The sequence below is a fragment of the Felis catus genome, chromosome A3 (assembly GCF_018350175.1).
Source record: "Felis catus isolate Fca126 chromosome A3, F.catus_Fca126_mat1.0, whole genome shotgun sequence".
Taxonomy (NCBI): domain Eukaryota; kingdom Metazoa; phylum Chordata; class Mammalia; order Carnivora; family Felidae; genus Felis; species Felis catus.
This window is the reverse complement of record NC_058370.1, coordinates 73,974,511-73,999,424: the sequence shown is the minus strand read 5'-3', so window position 1 is coordinate 73,999,424 and position 24,914 is coordinate 73,974,511. Positions and strand designations below refer to the sequence as shown.

The 24,914-nt window shown below is 35.5% G+C and overlaps 1 protein-coding gene across 7 annotated transcripts in view; it reads left to right on the top strand.

The window, feature by feature from the left end:
* The window catches only part of CCDC88A (coiled-coil domain containing 88A), a 143,091-nt gene that overhangs the window by 72,862 nt on the left and 45,315 nt on the right, over nt 1-24,914 (top strand). For all 7 annotated transcript variants that reach the window (XM_045054233.1, XM_019827235.3, XM_019827234.3 and 4 more), the window contains exons 9-15: nt 7,887-7,968; nt 10,598-10,756; nt 12,444-12,590; nt 13,176-13,320; nt 16,849-17,033; nt 21,549-21,686; nt 22,856-23,926. In XM_045054233.1, the coding sequence (XP_044910168.1) occupies nt 7,887-7,968; nt 10,598-10,756; nt 12,444-12,590; nt 13,176-13,320; nt 16,849-17,033; nt 21,549-21,686; nt 22,856-23,926 (1,927 nt within the window). The remainder of the gene's footprint in view (nt 1-7,886; nt 7,969-10,597; nt 10,757-12,443; nt 12,591-13,175; nt 13,321-16,848; nt 17,034-21,548; nt 21,687-22,855; nt 23,927-24,914) is intronic.

Below are 24,914 nucleotides of genomic sequence, written 5' to 3'. Positions count from 1 at the left end.
TCTCTTTTGTCTCTTAAAGTCCTCATATGAGTGAAGTCATATGATTTTTGTCTTTCTCTGACTAATTTCACTTAGCATAATACCCTCCAGTTCCATCCACGTAGTTGCAAATGGCAAGATTTCCTTCTTTTTGATTGCCGGGTAATGCTCCATTGTATATATATACCACATCTTCTTTATCATTTCATCCATCGATGGACGTTTGGGCTCTTCCCATACTTTGGCTATTGTTGATAGTGCTGCTGTAAACATTGGGGTGCATGTGCCCTTTCGAAACAGCACACCTGTATCCCTTGGATAAATGCCAGTAGTGCAATTGCTGGGTCGTAGGGTAGTTCAATTTTTAGCTTTTTTTTTTTTAATATGAAATTTATTGACAAATTGGTTTCCATACAACACCCAGTGCTCATCCCAAAAGGTGCCCTCCTCAATACCCATCACCCACCCTCTCCTCCCTCCCACCCCCCATCAACCCTCAGTTTGTTCTCAGTTTTTAACAGTCTCTTATGCTTTGGCTCTCTCCCACTCTAACCTGTTTTTTTTTTTTTTCCTTCCCCTCCCCCATGGGTTCCTGTTAAGTTTCTCAGGGTCCACATAAGAGTGAAACCATATGGTATCTGTCTTTCTCTGTATGGCTTATTTCACTTAGCATCACACTCTCCAGTTCCATCCACGTTGCTACAAAAGGCCATATTTCATTTTTTCTCATTGCCACGTAATATTCCATTGTGTATATAAACCACAATTTCTTTATCCATTCATCAGTTGATGGACATTTAGGCTCTTTCCATAATTTGGCTATTGTTGAGAGTGCTGCTATGAACATTGGGGTACAAGTGGCCCTATGCATCAGTACTCCTGTATCCCTTGGATAAATTCCTAGCAGTGCTATTGCTGGGTCATAGGGTAGGTCTATTTTTAATTTTCTGAGGAACCTCCACACTGCTTTCCAGAGCGGCTGCACCAATTTGCATTCCCACCAACAGTGCAAGAGGGTTCCCGTTTCTCCACATCCTCTCCAGTATCTATAGTCTCCTGATTTGTTCATTTTGGCCACTCTGACTGGCGTGAGGTGATACCTGAGTGTGGTTTTGATTTGTATTTCCCTGATAAGGAGCGACGCTGAACATCTCTTCATGTGCCTGTTGGCCATCCGGATGTCTTCTTTAGAGAAGTGTCTATTCATGTTTTCTGCCCATTTCTTCACTGGGTTATTTGTTTTTCGGGTGTGGAGTTTGGTGAGCTCTTTATAGATTTTGGATACTAGCCCTTTGTCCGATATGTCATTTGCGAATATCTTTTCCCATTCCGTTGGTTGCCTTTTAGTTTTCTTGGTTGTTTCCTTTGCTGTGCAGAAGCTTTTTATCTTCATAAGGTCCCAGTAATTCACTTTTGCTTTTAATTCCCTTGCCTTTGGGGATGTGTCGAGTAAGAGATTGCTACGGCTGAGGTCAGAGAGGTCTTTTCCTGCTTTCTCCTCTAAGGTTTTGATGGTTTCCTGTCTCACATTTAGGTCCTTTATCCATTTTGAGTTTATTTTTGTGAATGGTGTGAGAAAGTGGTCTAGTTTCAACCTTCTGCATGTTGCTGTCCAGTTCTCCCAGCACCATTTGTTAAAGAGGCTGTCTTTTTTCCATTGGATGTTCTTTCCTGCTTTGTCAAAGATGAGTTGGCCATACGTTTGTGGGTCTAGTTCTGGGGTTTCTATTCTGTTCCATTGGTATGTGTCTGTTTTTGTGCCACTATTTTTAGCTTTTTGAGGAACCTCCATACTGTTTTCCAGAGTGGTTGCACCAGCTTGCATTCCCACCAACAATGCAAAAGAGATCCTCTACTCCGCATCTTCGCATACATCTGTTGTTGCCTGAGTTGTTAGTGTTAGCCATTCTGACAGGTGTGAGGTGGTATCTCATTGTGGTTTTGATTGTATTTCCCTGATGATGAGTGATGTTGAGCATTTTTTAAGTGTCGGTTGGCCATCTGGGTGTCTTCTTTGGAGAAGTGTCTATTCATGTCTTTTGCCCATTTCTTCACTGGATTATTTATTTTTTGGGTGTTGAGTTTAATAAGTTCTTTATAGATTTTCGATACTAACCCTTTATCTGATATGTCATTTGCAAATATCTTCTCCCATTCTGTCAGTTGCCTTTTAGTTTTGCTGATTGTTTCCTTCGCTGTGCAGAAGCTTTTTTATTTTGATGAGGTCCCAGTAGTTCATTTTTGTTTTAGTTTCCCTTGCCTCCGGAGACATGTTGAGTAAGAAGTTGCTACGGCCAAGATTAGAGAGGTTTTTCCCTGTTTTCTCCTCAAGGATTTTGATGGCTTCCTGTCTTACATTGAGGTCTTTCATCCATTTTGAGTTTATTTTTGTGTATGGTGTACGAAAGTAGTCCAGGTTCATTCTTCTGCATGTCGCTGTCCAGTTTTCCCAGCACCACTTGCTGAAGCGACTGTCTTTATTCCATTGGATATTCTTTCCTGCTTTGGCAGATTAGTTGGCCATACGTTTGTGGGTCCAGTGCCACTAAATTTTCACTTAAAATGACTAAAATTGCAATTTTATGCTAAAAATATGCTACCATAATAAAAATAAAATTTGTTTTTAATTTTTTAAAAAAGCATTCAGCAACTGTATAGAAATATTTATAAATATCTTATAAATCATAAAAGGTAGGGGCGCCTGAGTGGCACAGTCAGTTAAGTGTCCAGCTTTGGCTCAGGTCACAGTCTCAGGATTCAGTTCATTATTTCGAGCCCTGCCTCAGGCGCTCTGCTATCAGCACAGAGCTGGCGTCTGAACCTCTGTCTCCCCCTCTTTCTGTCCCTCCCCTATTTGTACGCTTTCTCTCTCTCTCAAAAATGAATATTTAAAAAAATGGTAGAAGTTAATAGCTTTTTAAAAAGTTTTTATTTTAATTCCAGTTAGTTAATATACAGTGTTATATGAGTTTCAGGTGTACAATATAGTAATTCAGCACTTCCATACATCATCCGGTGCTCATCACAAGAAGTGTACTCCTTAATCCCCATCCCCTATTTCACCCATGTCCCCACCCACCTTCCCTCTGGTAAACATCACTTTATTCTCTATAGTTAGGAATCTTTTGGGGCACCTGGGTGGCTCAGTCAGTTAAGCATCCGACTTCAGCTCAGGCCATGATCTCACCACTTATGAGTTCGAGCCCCGCATTGGGCTCTGTGCTGACAGCTCAGGAGCCTGGAGCCTGCTTCGGATTCTGTGCCTCCCTCTCGATCTGTCCCTCTCCTGCTCACGCTCTGTCTCTTTCTCTCAAAAATAAATGTTAAAAACAAAACTTGTTTTTAAATTTAAAAAAAAAGAATCTGTTTCTTGGTTTGCCTCTCTCTTTTTTTTTTCCCTCTTTGCTCATTTGTTTCTGAAATTTCACCTATGAGTAAAATCATACAGTATTTGTCTCCGACTTCTTTCACTTAACATAATACTCTCTAGCTCCATCCACATTGTTGCAAATGGCAAGATTTCATTCTTTTGGGTGACTGAGTATTACTCCATTGTATATGTATGTACCATGTCTTCTTTCTCCATGGACATTTGGGCTGTTTCCATAGTTTGACTATTATAGATAAGCTGCTGTAAACATTGGGGTGCTTGTGTCCCTTTGAATTAGTATTCTTGTATTCTTTGGATAAATACCTAGTAGTGCAATTGCTGACTGGTAGTGTAGTTCTGCTTTTAAATTTTTAATTTTTTTTAGAGACAGCACAAGCCAAGCCAGGGAGAGAGAGAGTTTTTTAGTTTTCTTTTTTAATGTTTGTTTATTTTTGAGAGAGAGAGAGAGAGACAGACAGACAGACAGAGAGTGCTAATGGGGAGGAGCAGAGAGAGGAAAACACAGAATCTGCAGCCATCTCCAGGCTCTGAGGTGTAAGCACAGAGCCCGATGCAGGGCTTGAGCTCACAAACCATGAGTTCATGACCTGAGCCAAAGTCAGACGCTTAACCAACTGAGCCACCCAGTCGCCTGAGAGAAAATCTTAAGCAGGCTCCACAAGCCTGATGCGAGGCTCAGTCCCACAACCCTGGGATCATGACCTGGGCAGAAATCAAGAGTTGGATGCTCAACTAACTGAGCCACCCAGGCATCCCATCTATTTTTAAGTTTTTGAGGAATCTCTATACTGTCTTCCAGATTGGCTACACCAGTTTGCATTCCCCCCAGCAGTGCACGAGGGTTCCCCTTTCTCCACATCCTTGCAGTTGTATTTGTGCTTTTGATTTTAGCCTTCCCGACAGGTGTGTGGTGATATCTCATTGTAGTTTTGATTTTTTTTTTCCCTGATTATGAGTGGTGTTGAGCATCTCTTCATGTGTCAGTATGTCATCTTTGGAGAAATGTTCATGTCTTCTACCCATTTTTTAATTGGATGGTTCATTTCTTGGGTGTTGAGTTTTACAAGTTTTATGTAGTTTGGATACTAACCCTTTATCAGATAGGTCATTTATAAATGTCTTCTCCCATTCCATAGGTTTGCCTTTTAGTTTTGTTGATTGTTTCCTTTGCTGTGCAGAAGCTTTTTATTTTGGTGAAGTCCCAATAATTGATTTTTGCTTTTGTTTCCCTTGCCTCAGGAGACATATCTAGAAGTTGTTACAGCCAATGTCAAAGAGGTCACTGCCTGTGTTTTCCTCTAGGATTTTTTTATGGTTTGAGGTCTCACAGTTAGGTCTTTAATCCATTTTTAATTTATTTTTGTGTTTGTGTAAGAAAGTGGTCCGGTTTCATTCTTTTGCATGTTGCTGTCCAGTTTTTCAACACCATTTGTTGGAGAGACTGTCTTTTTCCCATTGGATATTCTTCCCTGCTTTGTCGAAGATCAATTGACTTTATAGTTGTGGGTTCACTTCTGCATTTTTCTGTCCTGTTCCCTTGATCTATGCGTCAGTTTTTGTGCTAGTACTATACCTTTTGTTCCTTTGTTCATAACTTTAAGTCTGGAATTTTGACGCCTCCAGTTTTGCTTTTCTTTTTCAATGTTGCTTTGGCTATTCAAGGTCTTTTCTGATTCCATGCAAATTTTAGGATTGTTTGTTCTACTTGTGTGAAAAATGCTGTTAGTATTTTGGTAGGGATTGCATCAAATATGTAGATTGCTTTGGGTAGTATAGACATTTTAATAATATTTGTTCTTCCAATCCGTGTGCATAGAATGTTTCTCCATTTCTTTGTGTCCCCTTTAATTTATCTCATCAGTGTTATATAGTTTTCAGAGCAGAAGTCTTTCACCTCCTTGATTAGGTGTATTCCTAGGTTTCTTAATATTTTGGTGCTTTTGTAAATGGGACTGATTCCTTAATTTCTCTTTCTGCTACTTCATTATTTTTGTATAGAAATGCAACAGATAGTCTGTATGTTCATTTTGTATCCTGTGACTTTACTGAATTCAAGTATCATTTCTAGCAGGTTTTTTGGTGGAATCTTTCGAGTTTTCTTTGTAGAGTATCATGTCATCTGCAAATAGTCAAGTTTTACTTCTTCCTTGCCTGTATGGATGCCTTTTATTGCTCTTTGTTGTCTGATTGCTGTGGTTAGAACTTCCAGTACTGTGTCATACAACAGTGGTGAGAGTCCCTGTCTTGTTCCTAACCTTGTTTCTGACCTTAGGGGAAAAGCTCTGTTTTTCCCCATTGAGCATGATATTCACTGTGTTACTCACATGTGGCCTTTATTATGTTCAGGTATGTTCCGTCTTACTCTACGTTGTTGAGGGTTTTATCGTGAATGGATTTGTACTTTGTCGAATGCTTTTTCTGCATGTATTTAGAATGGTCATATAATTTTTATCCTTTCTTTCATTAATGTGTATCACATTGATTTGTGAATATTGAACCACCTTTGCAACCCAGGAATAAATCCCACTTAATTGTGGTGAATGACTCTTTTAATGAATTGTTGGATTTAGTTTGCTAGTATTTTATTGACCATTTTTGCTTCCATGTTTGTCAGGGATACTGGCGTATAGTTCTGTTTTTAGTGGATTCTTTATCTTTTAGTGGATTCACTATCTGTTTTTTAGTGGATTCTTTATTCTTTATTCTTCCCTCATAGAATGAATTTGGAAGATTTCCTTCCTTTTCTATTTTTTTGAATAGTTTTAAGAACAGGTATTAACTCTTTTTTAAATGTTTGGTAGATTTGGGGTACCTGGGTGGCTCAGTTGGTTAAGTGTCCAGCTCTTGATTTTGGCTCAGGTCGTGATCTCACAGTTTGTGAATTGGAGCCCCACATGGGGATACTCTGTCTCCCTCTCTCTCTGCCCCTTTCCTGCGCTCATTCTCTGTCTCTCTGTCTCTCTCTCAAAAATAAATAAACAAACTTAAAAACATTTTTTTTAATGCTTGGTAGATTTACCTCTGAAGCCATCTGGCCCTGGACTTTTGTTTGTTAGGAGATTTTGATTACTGATTCAACTTCTTTGCTGGCTGTTAGTTGGTTCAAGTTTTTTGTTTCTCCTGTTTCAGTTTTGGTAGTTTATATATTTCCAAGAATTTATCCATTTCTTCCAGGCTGTCCTAGTATTCAAATAAATGCAAATTAGAATAATAACTCAGAAATTTTCAATTGTTAACTTGCTTCTCATGTAGGCAATTTTATCCTCTGATGCTTGCATTATAAATTGGTAATGACCTTTCTTCAGGGATGTTGACAGTACATTTCAGGAACCTTTAAACATGTAATGTACTTTTAGAAATCTGTCCTGAAACATATACGAGGTTTTCTTTGTGGTTTTTTGGCTTTTTTTCCCCTTTTAAGTAATCTACACCCAACATGGGGCTCAAATTCATGACCCTGAGTTCAAGAGTCACATGCTCTTTGGACTGAGCCAGCTAGGTCCCCCTAAATACACAGTATCTTATGCATAATGAGTTTATTTACCAAAACATTATTCATTACAATGAAAATGGAGTCCACAAAGGGACTGTTTCTCAATTAAAAATTATGGTTCTCAAAAAAGTACAGGTATTATGAGAGGTCAGCAACAGATTGTGCAGTGAATGCTTTACCTTTTTTAATTAAAGAACAGAAGGTGGAAAAGTAGAGTTAGTGAATGGAAACTTGAGTTTGAGCAGCTTGGCTCTGAAAGGGAGATAGGAAATGGGGGAAGTAAAGTAGTATAAAGAGAAGGAAAAGAATAGAAATTGGAAGATGTTTATAGACTACAGGGAAGAAACCAATAGGGACATAAATATTTTAGGTATTTGTGTGGCAGTGTGTACTTTTCCTTTAGGCCACAGTAAATATTGAAAATAGTTGGAGATCCTTTTACAACTCAGACCACCCCAGGGCACTTGGGTGGCTTAGTCAGGTAAGCATCCGACTTTGGCTCAGGTCATGATCTCACACTATGTGGGTTCAAGCCCCGTGTCGGGCTCTGTGCTGATAGCTCGGAGCCTGGAGCCTGCTTTGGATTCTGTGTCTCCCTCTCCCTCTGCTCCTCCCCTGCATTATATTTATATATATATATATAAATGACTCAGACCCACATAGTAGTGCCTTGCTTAAAAACTCTTCCAGTGTATTTGTCTTTAATGAGTGAGAAAGACAAAAAGGAGAGTGAGAATGGGGGATGGGAAGAAAGATGAAGAGAAACTACCTTATAAACTATGAGGATGTCAGTCATCAAGATTAGCCTTTGGGGAACTTTAGAGGGGAGTCTGATTGATGTCATCAAATCATATACATTCTTAATATCCATTTCTTTGTCTTTTTCCCCTCTGTTAGCGTATGGCTAATTCGGTTTTCAACTAGATATTTAGTAATGATAATATATTTGTATTGATGCAGATGATGATCACAGTTTTCAAAAACATTAAACTGATTATTTAATTGACAATTTTTTCATTTAAGGGAGGAAAAGACTGAACAGTTGTTGGACTGTAAACAAGAACTTGAGCAAATGGAAATAGAACTAAAAAGGCTGCAACAAGAGGTTTGTACCAGAAACTTTATTATATAGGACCAGTATGTAATTAGAAATTGATTTTACTCCTTATAATTTATAGCCTTTATCTTAATGTTTTATGAGGTCACTGAAGCTTAAAGATGATTTTTCAGTGTTTTTCTGTTCTAAAATCCCAAAACTGGAATTCATAGTCTTTGGACTTTGCTTTTTCTTTATCAGTGCTGCTCATACTTTGCTAGAATTCAGAAGAAACTCTTAGGATTCAGGTAGTTCCAAGTTTCTCTTTTTATGTATTTGGTTTGTGTGGGCTTGGAAGCTAGAATAACCCTACTGTAAACTATGCTGCTTTATGTGTATCTCCCTAGGTCTCTGGTCTCTCTGATAGTTATGGTAACTTATATATGACACAATGCTTTTTAATTTTTTTACCTTTTAAAAATTATTTTTATTTTACTGAAGCTTTGTGGGTTTTTTTCATCTCGAAGCAAGATTGTTTGAGACTTCACTTTGGGGTGGGGGGGGTGCACCTGGGTCGCTTAGTCATTTAAGTGTCTGACTCTTGATTTCAACTCAGGTCATGATCTCATGGTTTGTGAGTTTGAGCCCAGTGTCAGGCCCTGCACTAACTGTGAAGCCTGCTTGGGATTCTCTTTCTCTCTTTCTCTCTGTCCCCTCCCACTCGCACTGTCCCTCTTTCTCCCTCTCTTTCTCTCTCTCTCTCTCAAAATAAATAAACTTAAAAAAATTCACTTTTTTAAATGTTTGTTATGTTTCATTTTTATTTGGTGGTAGTGCACAATGTCTTCTTTTACCCGTAAATGATAAGGATTATGGTGAAGCTAGATAATTATTTCTTTTCCTTATTTCCCCTAACTTGCTATTTTTAACTCAGGGAATACTCCACTTGCAGGATCATAAACTTGGACCTTTCTCGATGAATGAGATGGGAATCAAAATCTTCATTTCTAGATATGCTGTGGCTGCTATTCTGTTTCTTAATAGTATGGGTTTTTGTATGTGTGCTTACTGTAAAACAGCGAGTGGTTCTCAATCTTTTGGTCTCAAGGCTCTTTTCTCCTATTAAAAATTAATGAAGATTGTTTGATGTAGATTATATCTATTTTCTATATTTGAAATTAAAACTTAGAATTTGAAAAATGTTTATTTAAAAATAATTATTCCATGTTGGGGCGCCTGGGTGGCGCAGTCGGTTAAGCGTCCGACTTCAGCCAGGTCATGATCTCGCAGTCCGTGAGTTCGAGCCCCGCGTCAGGCTCTGGGCTGATGGCTCAGAGCCTGGAGCCTGTTTCTGATTCTGTGTCTCCCTCTCTCTCTGCCCCTCCCCCGTTCATGCTCTGTCTCTCTCTGTCCCAAAAATAAATAAACGTTGAAAAAAAAATTTAATAAAAATAATTATTCCATGTTAACATAAAAATTACATGCTTATAACCATTATTTTCCAAAACAAAACAACAACAAAAAAAGAATGTTGGTACTCTTACATTTTTGCAAGTCTTTTTTTTTTTTAATCATTTTTTCAAATCTCTTTAATGCCTGGCTTAACTAAAAACTACTAAATTCTCGTATCTGTTTTTCGTTTGGTGTATTATCACATGCCATGTAGCCTCTGGAAAACTCCACTCTGCCCTCATGAGAGAATGACAGTGAAAAAAGCAAATAATGGTTTGGTGTTATTATGAAAATTGTTTTGACCTCATGAACATGAAACCCACAGATATCTCTGGAACATACTTTGATAACTTGTTTTAAAAGATTACGAGAGAGCTATTAAATATTGAATTTTAATACTTGTCTTAAATGTTATTAAGATAAACACTAATCATATGCAACTAATCATTCACTTGGAAGTTTTGAAAAACTCAGCAGAATTTTGGTATATTATAATACATCTGGATGGAAACGTAATTTCTCTAAAGTAACTAATGACCAACTTTAGTAATACTGTTTGCCTCTTCTGTATTTTCATTATCCTGTATTTTAAAGTTAACTTTTACACCTTAAATTAATTGCAAATGGTTATGTTAACTAGAGGTTAACTTATTTGAAATATCCTGATATTTTTTACATTCCTAAATAATCATTACATAAAAATTTATATGTAGGTGTGTTTTTATTTGCATATGAATATATATTTTAAAATAATTTATATTGATTTTTTTTAAAAAGACCTCATATATCTCCCCATCCCATTTTATTTTATATATATACATTTTTTAACAGGTTTTAACTCGCTGTATTTTTCTTGTATAAAAGTATGTGGTGGCCACAGCTGGAGCTTTGGTCCTCTGCATGGAGACTCTGATGTGGGTCTTCACGAAATGGTCAGTGAATTCCTGATAGGGAAACTTGATGAACACAGTTTCTTTCCAGAGTTCAGGGTGACATAGCTGTAGGTCTTGGAAATGCCATCAGAAGTGGCCTTGGCGAAGTTGCCCAGCCAGGGTGACATTGCAGCCTCTGGCCAAGGTATAGCATTGGTCAATACTGGCCCTCATCAACAGCTTCTTTTAAAATTCACACTTTTAAAGCATACAATTTGTTGGGTTTGTTTTTTAAATTCATTGAATTGTGCAACCAGAGATTATCAATTTGAAAATAGAAAATAATATTTAAAATATTAATTGTTTATATTTAGAACATGAATTTGCTTTCGGATGCTCGTTCCGCTAGAATGTACCGAGATGAATTAGATGCACTTCGGGAGAAGGCAATCAGAGTGGATAAGCTTGAAAGTGAAGTCAGCAGATACAAAGAAAGACTACATGATATTGAATTTTATAAGGCAAGAGTTGAGGTATGTTGCATAATTTAAACCATTCACAATTATTTTGTTTAAAAGTTAAGTTTTTTCAAACTGCATGTAATAAACTTAAGGAACTTTTGAAATGTTGAACAAACTGTAAATCCCTCTAGGTGCTTATCTTATGGTGGTAGATCAGCATATTGCTTATACTTGTAAAAAGGGATCTCTGGACATTATTAATTTTATTGAACTGTTTCAAGTTCTTTCATTCTCTTATTTAGTCTTATAGGTAGGAAAGACTTGAAGTCCTTCCCTCAAAGTCAAAATAAAGTATATACTTCTAATTTCAAACTTGTTTCTAGAAGCGAAAGCAAAGCATGTTTCTGATCACTGTTCAACTCAGAATGCTAAACTAGGGGCGCCTGGGTGGCGCAGTCGGTTAAGCGTCCGACTTCAGCCAGGTCACGATCTCGCGGTCCGGGAGTTCGAGCCCCACGTTAGGCTCTGGGCTGATGGCTCGGAGCCTGGAGCCTGTTTCCGATTCTGTGTCTCCCTCTCTCTCTGCCCCTCCCCCGTTCATGCTCTCTCTCTGTCCCAAAAATAAATAAAAACGTTGAAAAAAAAAAATTAAAAAAAAAAAAAAGAATGCTAAACTAGGATTAATGAAGGCACTCTCTCAATCTCTCCCCTAATAATATGTGTGTGGGTGTATTTGTGTGTGTGTGTAGAAAAAGACAATTTTTCTTACTTAATGGTTGCAGTTCAGTGTTACATGAAGTTGAGTTTGACAGCAAGAATTTGACAGTACTTGCTTCTACATTCTGTTTTTCTTTCCGAGTTAACTTCTTCATTTCTTCAAACAAAGGAGAGTTTTATCAGTTTCAGTATGGTGATAAGAAGGAAGGAGTATGCAAAATCAAGAAGTGAGAACATTACAACAGAAAGTAGTTAGAACATTTTAGCCTGAAACTTACCAGAAAATAAACCCAGTAAATAGCAAAGATAAGGTGCCTATTAATTCTTTGCCGTTTATTGAAACAATATATGCATGGCACTGTTAAGAGATCCTTATAAATGCCACTGTTTTAATATACTTTCTTTTGACTTTAGTTTATAAACCACTAGCATATAGTTCAGCAAGACAGATTTGTGAACACATGTCTTCAAAACATATGTATGGATTTTAAGCGTTTTCTCAAGATGTTTATGTAAAATATTTATTAGTAGAGCCTTAGTTTATGGTCTCTGTGAGTCTTAGCACAGGTCTTGGTATTTTACTCAAAAACCCAAGCCCTTTACTTTCAAGTTACAGTTTAAGTAGAGAGAAATCTTTAAATCTATTTCAGCAAAAAAATTAAGCCCTGATTCTATGGCGATTTCTTTGTGTCTTAAATATCAGAGAGACTACTTATACTTAGTTCCTTATTCTTGTGACTAAAGGAATTTAAATGTACCCTGACAATTTTATGTGAATTGTAGTTGTGTTACTCATCCTAGCATAAGTATTGAGTATTACGTTTGCATAATAGCAATAGTGTAATAAATTCTGAGGGAAAAAGTGAAACCAGGAAAACATTAACTGTATCTCTATTTTCAGTAGCTTTTACTCTTGCATAAAGAACTGTTGATAGAGACAGCTTAATGTCTTACCTTACAATAAAGAATTTATGTTTTAGAGCTTTGAAAAATTAACAGATACTAATATATTTGTGATAAAGCCTATTTGAAATTTTTATAGGAATTAAAAGAAGATAATCAGGTTTTATTAGAAACAAAAACCATGTTGGAAGATCAATTAGAAGGAACTAGAGCTCGTTCTGATAAATTACATGAATTAGAAAAAGAGAATTTACAACTGAAAGCTAAACTGCATGATATGGAAATGGTAAGTAATGTAAGGTTGATCAGTTGCATGGCCTCCAAGGAAATCTCAGATTGATCTGATTTCCCCATAATGACAACAATGGCTAGCTCCTGTGGCTTTAACAGAGAAGAGGTAGCTAAGTAAATTAGAAGCTTCCAATTCTGTATAAAAACAGGAGTAGTAAAAATTTCTGCTTTTGTTAGACATATTAGTTATTAATTTTGTCTTCTCCTTTGAAAACACCCTAATAAGTATTTGTGTAAACATGCCTTTAAAATATAGAAGGAAAACAATTTGCTAAAATTTAGCATTAGGTCAGGTATCATTTATTATACCAGTAAATATATTAAAATATATGAAGAAAAGTTTTCAGTGTTCCCAAGGATCACTTTAAAAGGATATCAAAGACCTGGTCAATATAATGACTAGTATTAAGAATGATAACTGATTATTGCCTTCAAACTGAAAATTTTAAGGAACTCAAAATTTATCCTATATTATTCAGTTTCTGATAAATAAAAGTTATAAGTAATAGAACATATTTAGCTTGAAATTGTACTGTTTCTTAGCTTTCATTTCTTTTCCTACTCCCTGACAATAAAAAAGGAACGTGATATGGATAGAAAAAAGATTGAAGAATTAATGGAAGAAAATATGACTTTGGAAATGGCACAGAAACAAAGTATGGATGAATCATTACATCTTGGCTGGGAGCTGGAACAAATATCTAGAACTAGCGAACTCTCTGAAGGTATTCCCGATATTTTTTTAATGTAAATGCATAAATGAATGCATGAAGTTGTATTTATGCTTACATTTTTGGATATTTTATTACAATTTTTTATTTTCCCCAGCCGGAGATGTCTAAGAGGCCAGATGTCTCCCTAGATAGTTCACAGAGTAGTATGTTCATGGCCGCATTCCTGGGTCTTGTCCTTATCTTTACACATCTTACAACTCAACTTTATGAGTGTAGTAACAGATTTGATCAGTTTTTTAGGCACTGTTTCACATTAACATCATAGGAAGCTGAGATACCAAGTTTATTAACTTATTTTGAGAAATAAAGCCATCTACTAAATAGAACAGAAAAGTCATATTAACTGGTCAGTGTGTTCTTTAACTATAGACAAACCTAAACAAGAAGTCAAAACATATTGGGAAGATTCTTAGGTCAGTATATAGCCAGAAGAAAGCAAGTTAAGGATCTTTATGGCTACTTTCATCAATATATGTACTCTCTCTCCATTTTAGCACTGTATCTACCAAGCAGTCCAGCCCAGTTATAACCTAGAGATAATGAAAGACCCTCAGATAAATTGTTAACTTTGTTCTTTTTTCCTTATTTGGGTTATAGCCTTCAGTATGCTGATACTGATATACTTTATTGAAATTATGTCCAGGTCACATTTATTTGAATTAGATTCGTTCCAGAATTCCTCAGTTACCTAGTATTAGATTATTTCACCTGCTTTCCTTCCTTCCAGATATTTATTAAGCATCTACCATGTGTAAAATATTATATCCAGCCCTGTGGATATGATGCTGAGGTAGACGAGGTCTGAGAGAGCTTATAATCTGATATTTATAGGATACTTACTTCTACAGATGACCTATCATATTTTTTTTACCATTAGGCTTTTCCTAATTTTACACATGAGAACCTAATTTCAAATTCTGGGACCCCCATGTAAATTGACTACACAGTAAGTGATGATATTCAGACCGTGAACTTGCTGAGATATATTACTTAAAATATTTGTGGAACTTTTTTATTGTATTTTTTGTGAAATTGAGTTATTAAAAAACAATTCAAACTTAAATGTTTTCTACTGCTAGTTAAAATTACAGTGTTAAGAGTTTCCTCATCAGTTATATGGGAACAATAAAATAGTATTACCTTGTACGGTTATTGTGAAGATTGAATTTGTTACTGCTTATGAAGCCATTAGTAGAGTACCTGGTAAATGGTAGTTATTTGAGTGTTTATTATTTTTATCATCGTTGTTGTCATTGTCGTCATCATCATCATCATCATCATCATCACCATCACAGTTGTTTTGCAGTTCATCTTAGCTGGGGTCATAGATCTGAATATTTGTTTTAATATGGTGTGTTTTGTTTTGTTTTTTAACTATACAAGAGAATTGCTTTCCAGAAAATCTGTGAAATGTGGAAAAATATAAAGGAAGAAATTGAAGTTCCTAATAATTTCTGAAACCCCTTTGCATTTAAAAAAATGGCCTCCAGAATTTTTCTACAAATAGATATTTTAGACATCATCAGATCAATTTGTATATACAATTCAGGTTCTTCTTTTCACCTAAGATTATAACGTAGGCATTTTTCCATGTTGTTAAATATGTGTTCTAAGGGGGCTCCTGGCTAGCTCAGTGGATAGAGCATGCAGCTTTTGGTCTTGAGTTTGAGCCCCACATTGGGCATAGAGATTACTTTAAAAAATGTTTGTAAGCATCCTTTTTAATTCTTTATAGTCCGACCTGAAGCATCTTTGAAATACAGTGATAGGGCACCTGGGTGGCTCAGTTGGTTAAACGTCTGACCCTTGACTCTGACTCAGGTCATGATCTCATAGTTCGTGAGTTCAAGCCCTACATCGGGTTCTGCACTGACAGTATGGAACCTGCTTAGGATTCTGTGTCCTTTTCTCTTCACCCCTTCCCTGCTTGCTCTCTCTCAAAATAAATAAAAATAAACTTAAAAAAAGAGAAGAAACAGTGATAGTATTGAAAGCATTACTAAGGTATATTGAGTATCGTATCTAACAGATCATGAAGCAAAGTTTTACTGAAGAAGACTTGGACAACTAATGGAATGTAAAAAGTCTGGGCGTTGGGCTCTGTGCTACCAGGTTAGAGCCTGGAGCCTGCTTCAGATTCTGTGCCTTCCTCTCTCTCTGCTCCTCCCCCATTCATGCTCTGTCTGTCTCTCTCTCCTTCAAAAATAAATAAAAACATTAAAAAAAATTTTAATAAAAATAAAAAAAGTGACTATCAATTGTACCAGCTTTTAATAAAAGATTAATAATATGCTAACTGGAACAAAAGCTAGAAGAACTGAGGCTTTCTTTGTTTACAGTCTGAGGATATTTTATCATACCTGATTTTGAAAAGAATGTGTGCTTGTGGGGATATGGTGTGTGTGTGTGTGTGTGTGTGTGTGTGTGTGTGTGTGTGTGTGTGTTTCTTAATGATGGAGGATTTCTGGGGCGCCTGGGTGGCTTAGTTGGCTGAGCATCCAACTCTTGATTTCAGCTCAGGTCATGCATGATCACACAGCATGAGATCAAACCCTGCTTCGGGCTCTGTGCTAACAATGCAGAGCCTGCATGGGATTCTCTCTCTCCCTTTCTATCTGACCCCCCAACTCGTGTTTTTTCCTCTCTCTCTCCCCAAATAAATAAATTTTTAAAAAATGACGGAGAATTTCAAACATACACAAAAATAGATAGACCTAGAATGCCTTCCTGTACTTCTCCATTTCCCTTCTTGAAATCTGAGGTTTCAAAGTGAATTCTAGGTATTATATTTCACTTTAAATCCTAATTTTTATATCATCAAATAATGAATCTGCTTTAGGGTTATTAAAAATAGTTATTTTGGACTTACATCATATATAGAACCAGAAACTGAGTTTTCTTATGTTAAAAAATGTAATTATGCTGAAATTGACTTAGAAATACGATTTTTTTGGCAAAATGGTATACATGTTTGTTTTTACACTCAAGTTTAGCAGAGATTCTTCGTTTAGAGAAAGACTTTTTCAAGGTAACCAGTATATGCTGTCTTGCCTTTCTCAGAATCAGGATTAGGAAATTAGGATTTTTTTTCCCCTTAGACTGTCTTCCTTTAATTTTTGATATGTGGCTTGGATATGCTTTATACTTCTTATTTGAATCACATGATATCTCTGTCAGACACACAGAGCAATAACCATATTTTGTACAAATAATCTAAGAGTTTTGTGGTTAAAATGGCTTGGGCATTGTCAAGCAGTTTCTCATGGAACTGGAACTGCAACTGTAGTCTGTTCAGTCTAAATTTTGTACCTTTTTTCCTCTAGAATGCTTGTGGGTACATTAAAAACTCAAGATTTACCCATCTTTTATCTATGTTTTTTCATTGTGTCTATCTTATATAACTCTATAAATTTTTTATAAAGTTAAGGACCAGGTGATGTAGTGCATTTACACTCATTATTTTAAGTAGTATTGAGTAAATATAGTTTTTACCAATGACAATATTTGTCATTATTATAGCACCACAAAAATCCTTGGGCCATGAAGTGAATGAATTAACATCAAGTAGATTATTGAAGTTGGAGATGGAAAACCAGAGTCTGACAAAAACTGTGGAAGAACTTCGGAGTACTATGGATTCTGCCGAAGGCAACACTTCCAAAATCCTGAAAATTGAAAAAGAAAATCAAAGACTAAGTAAAAAGGTAAATAAAAATTAATGTTTAATGTAATGTTGAATATATGTAAAGTGTAAATAACCCTGTGTTAGATCATTTATTTTCCAGTTTTTAATGTAATGTATCCTCAATATTATTTTAACTTCCGGAAATTTTCAAACATATATAAATGTGAAGTGAATTAACTCCTATACTCATTCAACTTTAGCAATTATTAACTTACAGCCACTCTTACTTCTACCCTTGCTTGCTCTCTTCACAACCAGTAGGATTTTGAAGTAAATCCTAGACATGGTATCCTTTCACCAATACCTCATTATATATCTCTAAAAAGTAAGGATTTTTTTTAAATAAACAAGAACAGTGACTTTATCACATTGAAAAATTTAATAGAGTTTGGTAAGCATTTCAGTTTTTCCAAGTCATTGGGATTTTTTTTTGGTTTTTTGAAAGTATGAATTGAAATATATCAGTACATTCAATCTACTGATGTGTCTATTAAGTCTTTTTTTAGTGTAAGGTTAACTTTTTTCTAATTTTTTTAATTTTGGGGACATTGCAAGCAGGGGAGGGTCAGAGAGAGGTGGACATAGGATAAGAAGCCCTGTGCACTGACAGGCTGCCAGCAACTCACAAACAGTGAGATCATGACCTGAGTTGAAGTTGGACACTCAACCAACTGAGCCACTCGGGTGCCCAGTTTACTCCTTACATAGCAGTTTTTCTGTTGAAGAAACCAGGTGGTTTTGTAGTTTTCCCACAATCTAGATTTTTCTCTGTGTCCCTTAGCAAGTTCTTTTGTTCCCTGTGGGTCTTATTTTATCTGTAGGCTTAATCAAGTTCAAAGTGAGTTTTTAGTGAGAATATTCATAAGGAGTCTATTTCAGTCATGAGGTATGTGCCTAATTGTCTCTTTTGTCATGTTGGTTGTCATGGAAAAGGTTTGCCTAGGGGTTCCCGGGTGGCTCAGTCAGTTAAGCGACCGACTTCAGCTCAGGTCATGATCTTGAGGTTCATGAGTTGAGCCCTACACCGGGCAGTGTGCTGACAGCTCTGAGCCTGGAGCCTGCTTCAGGTTCTTTGTCTCCCTCTCTCTCTCTGCCCTTCCCCTTCTCCCAATCTTTCTCTCTCAAAAATAATATTTAAAAACAAAATAAGTAAAATACCACCAAATCCTCTAAAAGTAAACAAAATAAGAATAAAAATTGGTTCAAAAAAACAACTAGCCATTTACTCTCAGGAATTCTCATGGAAAAGGCAGGATGAATGTTTGATTCTTTTATTTACCAGTTTCCTGGTAATGAATTAGTTCTCTCCTATCCTCCTGAGATAATTAATGAGTGAGGTTTTTTTTTTTTACTGTCTTTATGAATTCATGGATTTAAAAATATTTGAAGTGTTTCAGCCTACTGCATTTGTTTTTCTAACTGTTCCACCTCTTTAAGCTACTTCCTGAGTCCCTGTGACACAATCTTAGCACTCCTTGTGAGCCTCTGTGCTTTCCACTGTAACTCAGTTCTTCTTAAACATTTCCTGCCCCTGATCTGGAAACAGCCATTTCTCCAAAAAGCCCTTGTTCCTTTTGGTGGAAAATGGTATTTAGAGACCACAATTTAGGCACTGTGAAACCTGAATTTGAACAAGGTTTTAGTTCAACAGAAATATTCCAGTTGGGCAACAGACCAAGTAATTTATTTTTGAGTATCTTTCTGCATACACACATATACCTATTGTAGATAAATAGAATCATATCATGACAACATACATGATATTTTTATCATGAATATCTCCTATCACATCTCCTTCCCAGTATGTGTTTCTGGGTCTTGGTCACAGTGAATAATACTGTAATAAATGTTCTTATACATAAGCCATTATGAATTTGTTATTATTTCTATATGTAGTCAGCCATGTCTGGTTTTTCTTTAGATTCTGGATTTCTAGATTCAGTTATGAAAATCTCCCTAATCTTTAGATCGGTGGTTTTTGAACTATAGTATGCCTCAGAATCACCTTCAGGACTTGTTTAACACAAATTTCTGAGCCCCATACCCAGAGTTTCTGATTTGATAGGTCTGGGGTAGGAGCAAAGAATTCTCATTTCTAAGAAATTCCTAAGTGATGGTCTTCCTGCTTTGTTGGGGGGAAAAAAGCCATGCTTTGAGAACCACTGCCTTAGATTATGCAAGTAGACCTCTTGATTATCTTGCCAGATTTTTAGTCTTTTAAGACATTTTTGCGTCATTTTTTTGATAATTTTTTTAATTTAAATTTTTTTTAAATTTACATCCAAGTTAGCATATAGTACAACAGTGATTTCAGGGGTAGATTCCTTAATGCCCCTTTCCCATTTAGCCCATCTCCCCTCCCACAGCATCATCTTTTATCCATTAACCAAATAATCTTAATAAGCACTTTATAACCAGTATAGTATAAAAGTAAGAGTGAATTAAAACTAAATAGAACTTGGAACAGTTTTATTTTGGTTGTCATTATATATAATTGGGACTGGAAATTGTAACTTGATTTTAAAAGTAGCTTTGAATTCTAATTTTTAGTGATTCTAGCATTGTTTTATAAATTCATTGTATGAAAGGTATCTTTTGTAAACTAAATGTTTCACTTGAATTCCATCGATGTAAGACAACAAATGAGTTTAATTAAATAACTGTTACCCATATATTTCAATCTTAAGTGGGAGAACCAGATCAGTAATAAATAGCTAAAAGTTTCCTGAACACGTCAAATTGAGTAACTGGATAAGATTTGACTTGAGGGGCACCTGAGTGGCTCAGTCAGTTAAGCTTCTGGCTCTTGACTTCGGCTCAGGTCATGATCTCACGGTTTGTGGGTTTGAGCCCCACACTGAGCTGTCTGCACTGGTGGTGCAGAGCCTGCTTGGGATTCTCTCTCTCTCTCTCTCTCTCTCTCTCTCTCTCTCTCTCTCTCTCTCTTTGTGTCCCTCCCCAGCACAATGTGCACTGTCTCTTTCAAAAAAAAGATTTGACTTGATGCTTTTGAGATATTACTGGAATGTTGTCTTCCATATGTGGTTATCTTCCATTGACATTAAAATAGAAAAATTCAGGGGCGCCTGGATGGCTCAGTCGGTTAAGCATCCGACTTCGGCTCGGGTCATGATCTCGCAGTCTGTCAGTCTGAGCCCTGCGTCAGGCTCTGTGCTGACAGCTCAGAGCCTGGAGCCTGTTCCAGATTCTCTGTCTCCCTCTCTCTCTGACCCTCCCCCGTTCATGCTGTCTCTCCCTGTCTCAAAAATAAATAAATGTTAAAAAAAAATATTTAAAAAAAATAAAATAAAATAGAAAAATTCAGCTTGCTTTATGTAAAGACTATTAAAATTCGTAGACTTCTTTACTATTCTTTTAAAAGACTTTTTCATGTTTATTTATTTTTGAGAGAGAAAGAGAGAACACAAGCAGGAGAGGGCAGAGAGAGAGGGAGACAGAATCCAAAAAAGGCTCCAGTACAGAGCCCGACCTGGAGCTCAGACTCACAAACCTCTGAGTACAGAGCCCGACCTGGAGCTCAGACTCACAAACCTTGAGATCATGACCTGAGCTGAAGTTGGATGATTAACTTACTGAGCCACCCAGGCGCCTGAGACTTTTTCACTGTTGATATAAGGATTTAAGTAATACTTAAACTTGAAGTGGAATATTTTATATAGCTAAATCTTTATTTTCTTTTATTACCTGATTTGAATATGTTATATCGTAATGGGAAATCAATGGTTTGGCATAATTTAAACTGGAATTTGCTATTTTTATGCTTATTAACCACATACTTGATCATATCTTTGAAATGTATAATTGAAGATAAATTTAAACCTAGACTATAACTATAACATTTACCTGAGCTTTGTTCAGCTCTTTTTTTCTCTAGTATTATTATTATTTTTTCTCCCTCTTTCCTTTTTTTTTTTTTTTTTTTAAGTGGACTCCATACCCAGTATGGAGCCCAATGCAGGGCTTAAACTCATAACCCTGAGATCAGGACCTGAGCTGAAATCAAGAGTCAGACACTTAACCAACTGAGCCACCCAGGCACCTGTCTTTCTTTTTATTTTAAACGTAATTCCTTTCTGTTTCCTCATTAAACTTACCTTTTTCTCATCTTTTTTCATGTTTTTTATATTCTCTTCTTCCTTCTTCCCTAAAATTACTTGACTGTGATTAAAATCTTTATAAATTTCATCAAGCCAGGAGAGTCTTTCAATAAAATTTGCATGGTGTTCATATAGTATGTAATTGTATATTCAGTTGGGTTTATTTTTTGTATTTAGAAGTAGAAATGTGCCCTTCAGAGATGCAGAGGATAAGAAAGATAGTCATGTCTGCATATTTTATATAGCTGTTAAAATTAGCATGGAGTATTACTTGAATTTCTGTATTCAGTTCTTAAATTTCACCATTTGAGTATTAAAATTGTATTTTAGTTTTTATTCCAAGATTATCTTTTGACATGTTTCCTTTGTTGTAAAATATTTAATATTACATTGTTTTTTTATTTAATTTTTTCTAGGTTGAAATTCTTGAAAACGAGATTATTCAAGAAAAGCAAAGTCTTCAGAATTGTCAGAATTTAAGCAAGGATCTAATGAAGGAGAAGGCTCAACTTGAAAAAACAATTGAAACACTTAGAGAAAATTCAGAAAGACAGGTTCTTAAGTTTCCTATTAAGCAATATATTTTAAATTCTCTTAGCAAGTTATTTTAATGTTTAGGTAAACAAAAATGTTCGTGTAACATGAAAGGGAAATAATTTTAGAATTTAGATCTTAGAGTAACTGTGGTTTTCATTTTCTATCCATATACATGGGAAGGTTGAAGCGAAAGCTTAGAATTCTTTAAGTTGCCAGTATGTTTAGTAATTATCTGGTATAAAATTTTACAATACCTGGATTTCAAGTGTCTGTAGAACAGGGCTGCAGATTATAAAGTTACTGTGTGGAATTGAGGAGAGATGCAGCTGTATGTATTCAGACCCTACGAAAGAGGGAGATGTGTTGGCAGCAGCCTTCTCTAGAATGCGTTCATATTTGCTTTCAAGTATTTATTGGTCATTCTGACTTTATGCTTTAGGAAACTGAGAACTGGATATATTGAGTGACTTGCTATTTTAAAGTTTCTGTTACTTTTTTAGAAGTAAAATGGTTTGTTTTTTATTATCCAGGTATAGTCCTTAGGCTACCTATAAAAATAAAGGTTTCCATAGAGCTACAGAATAAAAATTCTAGAGCTAAGCATGAATCTGTATTTTTACAAGGCTCTCAGGGGATTGTTTACCAAAATTAGGCCATGTCATAAAAAATTAGTTTTCAGGTATACCAGAGGATTTTGTGTTTTTTGATCTTTTTCAAATTAGAATTCTTGGGAGAATGAATACACACCCACATATATACACATAAAATATAGCAATATTTATCAAGAACCCACTGCGTGTATGCTTTGCAAAATTTTTTTAATGAAAGTAAAAGCTTATAGTCATAAAGAGATATGTGTGTGCATTTCACCTATATTCCTATTTGAATTTGAAACAAATAACTATAAATAATCTGAAGATCACTTTGATTAATATTAAGTACAGTTCTCCTAACCATTTCTTTACATTATGAACTCCCTAAAGACAGAACTTTTATGACCTGAAAGTACATGTACACGGTGGTCTGCCAGCAAATATTTGTCACAATTAAAAGTAAGACATATTAGCACCCTTTTATGTTCTTATTTCATTGTTAGTTTTTTTGAAATGGAAAAACTGTAATTTAAAATATTTAGTTTATGCTAATTTATATTTTTAATTTTCTCCTTTGTTTTTTTTTCAATTAGATTAAAATATTGGAACAGGAAAATGAACATCTGAATCAAACCGTGTCTTCTTTAAGGCAGCGATCCCAGATAAGTGCTGAAGCAAGGGTGAAAGACATTGAAAAAGAAAATAAAATTCTCCATGAATCTATCAAAGAAACAAGTAGCAAGTTAAGTAAGATTGAATTTGAAAAAAGACAAATTAGGAAAGAATTGGAACATTATAAAGAAAAAGGAGAACGAGCAGAAGAACTTGAAAATGAGTTGCATCATCTTGAGAAAGAAAATGAATTGTTACAGAAAAAGATAACCAATTTAAAAATTACTTGTGAAAAAATTGAGGCCTTAGAACAAGAAAATTCAGAGCTAGAAAGAGAAAATAGAAAATTAAAAAAAACATTAGATAGTTTTAAAAACCTTACTTTTCAGTTAGAATCCCTAGAAAAAGAGAATTCCCAACTAGATGAGGAAAACTTAGAACTGCGAAGGAATGTGGAATCTTTGAAGTGTGCAAGCATGAAAATGGCTCAGCTACAGCTAGAAAATAAAGAACTGGAAAGTGAAAAAGAGCAGCTTAAGAAGGGTTTAGAACTCATGAAAGCATCTTTCAAGAAAACAGAACGCTTAGAAGTTAGCTACCAGGGTTTAGATACAGAAAATCAGAGGCTACAGAAAGCTCTAGAAAATAGCAATAAAAAAATTCAACAGTTAGAGAGTGAACTACAAGACTTAGAGATGGAAAATCAAACATTGCAGAAAAACCTAGAAGAGTTAAAAATATCCAGCAAAAGACTAGAACAACTAGAAAAAGAAAATAAATCATTAGAGCAAGAGACTTCTCAACTGGAAAAAGATAAGAAGCAACTGGAGAAAGAAAATAAAAGACTCCGACAGCAAGCAGAAATAAAAGATACCACATTGGAAGAAAATAATGTGAAAATTGGGAATTTGGAAAAAGAAAACAAAACCCTTTTCAAAGAGATCAGTATTTTTAAAGAATCCTGCATTCGTCTGAAAGAATTAGAGAAAGAAAATAAGGAGCTTGTGAAAAGAGCCACTATTGATGTAAAAACTTTGGTTACATTACGAGAGGTAAATACAGTTACCTAAATTTAAGGAAAATATTTTTGTATTTTTAATTCAAGGCATTGTTAAGTTTTATTGGAACCCATCAGAAATTTGCATCATCTGCTTATGGTTCAAAATAGAAATTGGCATTTAGAACTAGAGTTTCTAAATTTTCCTACTTTTGTTATACCAAGAAGTACATGTGAATTTTATTTTTAATATATTGTAGTAATAAGGTTTCCATGTGGTATCTCCTTTATTACATTATAATTTTATGTTTTATTTCAAAATAAAATATTTGGTCAAGACTGTTACTGAATAATAGGAACCATAATAGCTACTATTTATTGAATGCCAACCATGTACCAGGTACTGGGCTAAGGACTTCAGAAATTTATTTATATAATTTTTACAGTAATCCTCTATAGATGTTATGTCCAGTAGATTAGAAAGCATAAGCGACATTAAGTAACTTACTCAGGATCACTCAGCTAATGGCAAAGTTGGATTGCTGGATTCAAATCCAGATCTTTCAAACTCCAAATCTCCATGAATTATGCTCTTAAGCCTTAGAATGCAAATCATATTGAACTTTAGGAGTCAACACTGCACAACTGGTAGTTGCTTAGATCTGTGTGTTGAGAAGAGTTGTGAAATTTTCTGGAGTAGATTGGCCGTAGATCCAAGTGAAACATGGTGTAGATCATATTCATGTTCTTCATAGCATGCTTGGCCTTTTTTTGCTACCCCTATGCTATATACTCTGTATGATAACTCTTTTAAGTTCAATTAAAAAGTTTCTTTGCATCCTGGCAGAACGTCACATTGGGAAGTCTGCCTTTCTGCTAAAGAGGCATTGAGAGGGGCCCATTATTAGCTTTTTTCTTTTTTCTTTCTGTTGTTGTACCATCCTACAGGCAGGAACAAGGTTCCTCGTGTCTGAACTTCTAACAGTGTCCCCTAGTTCTTCAGATCAATATGTTCTTCAGATCAATATGTTAGACCTCTTCCA